Raw genomic sequence first — 3174 nt, forward strand, 5'->3', positions numbered from 1 at the left:
TCCTAAGTGATGACATGTTTAGGGTAATTAGTATGTATTTTTATTGGCTACATGTCCTTCCTAAGTAACATTTCTTCTTAAGTGAGAGTTCTTTTTGACTTCTGCAAATAGATGATCTAGAAAACTGTTCACATTAGCAAAGAAACAGTACACAATACCCACCATTATAAGAAAGGAAAGAGAGAAAGGACAGAGAAAAGAAATGACACATGGAAAGCTTTCAGTGTAAAATTATAGGAAGATAGATGGTAGATATTTTGAATAGTGTTAAAGGTATTAAAAGAAAGGGAAGCATAAAGGAACAAAGTAAATCCACCTAGCTTTCAAAATATTAATGTAAATTGCTACAGTAACATATTAAGGACAAAAAACCATATTTCTTATTATAGATCAGTACCAATATTTGAAATATACATGAGCAGTGTAAAATAAATTATCAAATATAATTTATGAAAATGATTGTGGTTTTTTTTTTTTTTTGAGAGCTTTTTGTCATAGGGCTTGTGTGCTCACCAGACAGAGAGAGACAGGAAGTAAGAAATCACTCTCCCAGGGGGGGATGGCCATGCCACAATCCCTTCTCCTCCATCTCCTCTTGGGATCTTGGGCACACATGTACATGTGCCTGGTGTGAGTTTAAAGTCACCAGGTCTGGGACTCGAACCACTGTCGACTACATGGGAGACCAGCGACATAGCCGTTATGCTAAATGCTGGTCTCTGTCTTTTTCCATCCAAAGAGAATGGATATGGGAGAGACTGCTTGTAAATTAGATAAATATGGAAAAGCATGTGTTAAGACAGTTCTTATTGCCCAGTATATAGTTTAGGTGTGGAAGAAATCATTTTACAAAAAGTCTCTCATTCAGCAGAAGATACACACATGAGATGCACACTATAAATGTAGAGAATGTGAAAAACATTTTTTGAAATCATTTTTATAATAGATTTTAAACATGAAGTTGAAGGTTTCTATTTATGTAAAGAGTAAGAGGAATCCTTATTGCAGTATTAAAATCTAGTTTTTCTTCAGTGAATGCACACAAGGTAAACACCCTATGAACATAATAATCATCCAAAATCCTTTTTCCAGAGGTCAAAAATTATGATAACCAGAGGAAGTACAGAGAAGTAAACCCTTATAATGTGTATAAATTACCAAAGCTTTCAACTGTTGTTATACATGAGACAAGTCTTACTAGAGAGAAAATTTGTAGATAGAACAATATATGAATTTATTGTGTCTGAACACAGCCCTTTCTGACTGTCTGAATATTTATACAGGAGAGAAGCCCTGTGAGTGTAAAGAATGTAAGAAAACATTTTCCCAGAGTTCAGACCTCACTGTACACCAGAGGAGTCACATAGGAGAGAAATCCTATGAAAATAAAATATGTGATAAAATGTTCTACAAGAAGTCACACTTCACTGTGCATGAGACAACTCACACTGGAGGGAAATCCTATGAATGTGGGGAATGTGGAAAATCTTTCAGTTTCAAGTCAGTCTTTAGTAGACATTGGAAAATTCATAGAAGAAAGAAGACCTATGAATGTGAACAATGTAGGAAAATGTTCTCCCGAAAGTCAGTTCTCACTAGGCATTGGAGAATGCACACAGGAGAAAAACCCTATGAATGTGAACAATGTGGGAAAGTGTTCTCCCAGAAGTCACATCTCATTGTGCATCGAAGAACTCACACAGGAGAAAAACCCTATAAATGTGAACAATGTGGGAAAACATTCTCCAGTAAAGGGTACATAACTGTACATAAGAGAACTCACACAGGAAAGAAGCCCTATGAATGTGAACAATGTAGGAAAATGTTCTCCCAGAAGTCACATCTCATTGCACATCAGAGAACTCACACAGGAGAAAAACCCTATGAATGTGAACAATGTGGGAAAACATTCTACAGCAAGCAGGACCTAACTGTACATAAGAGAATACACACAGGAGAGAAGCCCTATGAATGTGAGCAATGTAGGAAAATGTTCTCCCAGAAGTCACATCTCATTGTGCATCAGAGAATTCATACAGGAGAAAAACCCTATGAATGCAAACAATGTGGGAAAACATTCTCCAGCAAGCGGGACCTAACTGTACATAAGAGAACTCACACAGGAGAGAAGCCCTATGAATGTGAACAATGTAGGAAAAGGTTCTTCTGCAAGTCAGTTCTCACTAAGCATTGGAGAATTCACACAGGAGAAAAACCCTATGAATGTGAACAATGTGGGAAAACATTCTACAGCAAGCAGGACCTAACTGTACGTAAGAAAACACACACAGGAGAAAAGCCCTATAAATGTGAACAATGTAGGAAAATGTTCTCCCGGAAGTCAGTTCTCACTAGGCATTGGAGAATGCACAGGAGAAAAACCCTATGAATGTGAACAATGTGGGAAAGTGTTCTCTTCTCCCAGAACAATGTAGGAAAATGTTCTCCCGGAAGTTACATCTCACTGAGCATCAGAGAATTCACACAGGAGAAAAACCTTATAAATCTAAACAATGTGGGAAAACATTCCCCACCAAGGATTACCTAGCTGTACATAAGAGAACGCACACAGGAGAGAAACCCTATGAATGTGAACAATGTAGGAAAAGGTTCTCCTGCAAGTCAGTTCTCACTATGCATTGGAGAACACACACAGGAGAAAAACCCTATGAATGTGAACAATATAGGAAAATGTTCTCCCAGAAGTCACATCTCACTATGCATCAGAGAGAGGATACAGGAGAAAAACCCTATGAATGCAAACAATGTGGGAAAACATTCTCCAGCAAGCGGGACCTAACTGTACATAAGAGAACTCACACAGGAGAGAAGCCCTATGAATGTGAACATTGTGGAAAAATATTCTTCTGGAAATCTGCACTCACTGTACATCTGAGAACTCAACACAGGAGAGCAACCATATGATTGTAAACAATGTAATACATCTGTTTCCCAAAATTCACATCTTACTGTACATCTGAGTACTCACACTGGAAAGAAACAATGTAGGAAGCATGTTACTACTAGAAGGCAGGGCTCATTGTACATCAGAGGACTCCCATAGAAGTGAAACCTTATGTATGTGAAGAATATAGGTTATTTTTCTCTTAGAAAGTAGTAAGCATCTGAAAAGTCACATTGGAGAGAATCTTCATGTATGTACATAGTATAAAA

The 3174-nt window shown here is 37.5% G+C and overlaps 1 protein-coding gene across 1 annotated transcript in view; it reads left to right on the forward strand.

Annotated features, from left to right (window-relative positions):
• Positions 1-2960, forward strand: part of LOC114009884 (zinc finger protein 260-like) — a 5302-nt gene extending 2342 nt beyond the window's left edge. The window contains 3 exon segments of the mRNA XM_027776264.1: positions 1254-2370; positions 2372-2408; positions 2455-2960. Of these exon segments, the coding sequence (XP_027632065.1) occupies positions 1254-2370; positions 2372-2408; positions 2455-2925 (1625 nt within the window). The 3' untranslated portion in view covers positions 2926-2960.
• The last annotated feature ends 214 nt before the right edge of the window (positions 2961-3174 follow it).

The sequence above is a fragment of the Tupaia chinensis genome, unplaced genomic scaffold (genome assembly GCF_000334495.1).
Source record: "Tupaia chinensis unplaced genomic scaffold, TupChi_1.0 Scaffold000656_1, whole genome shotgun sequence".
NCBI classification, from domain to species: domain Eukaryota; kingdom Metazoa; phylum Chordata; class Mammalia; order Scandentia; family Tupaiidae; genus Tupaia; species Tupaia belangeri.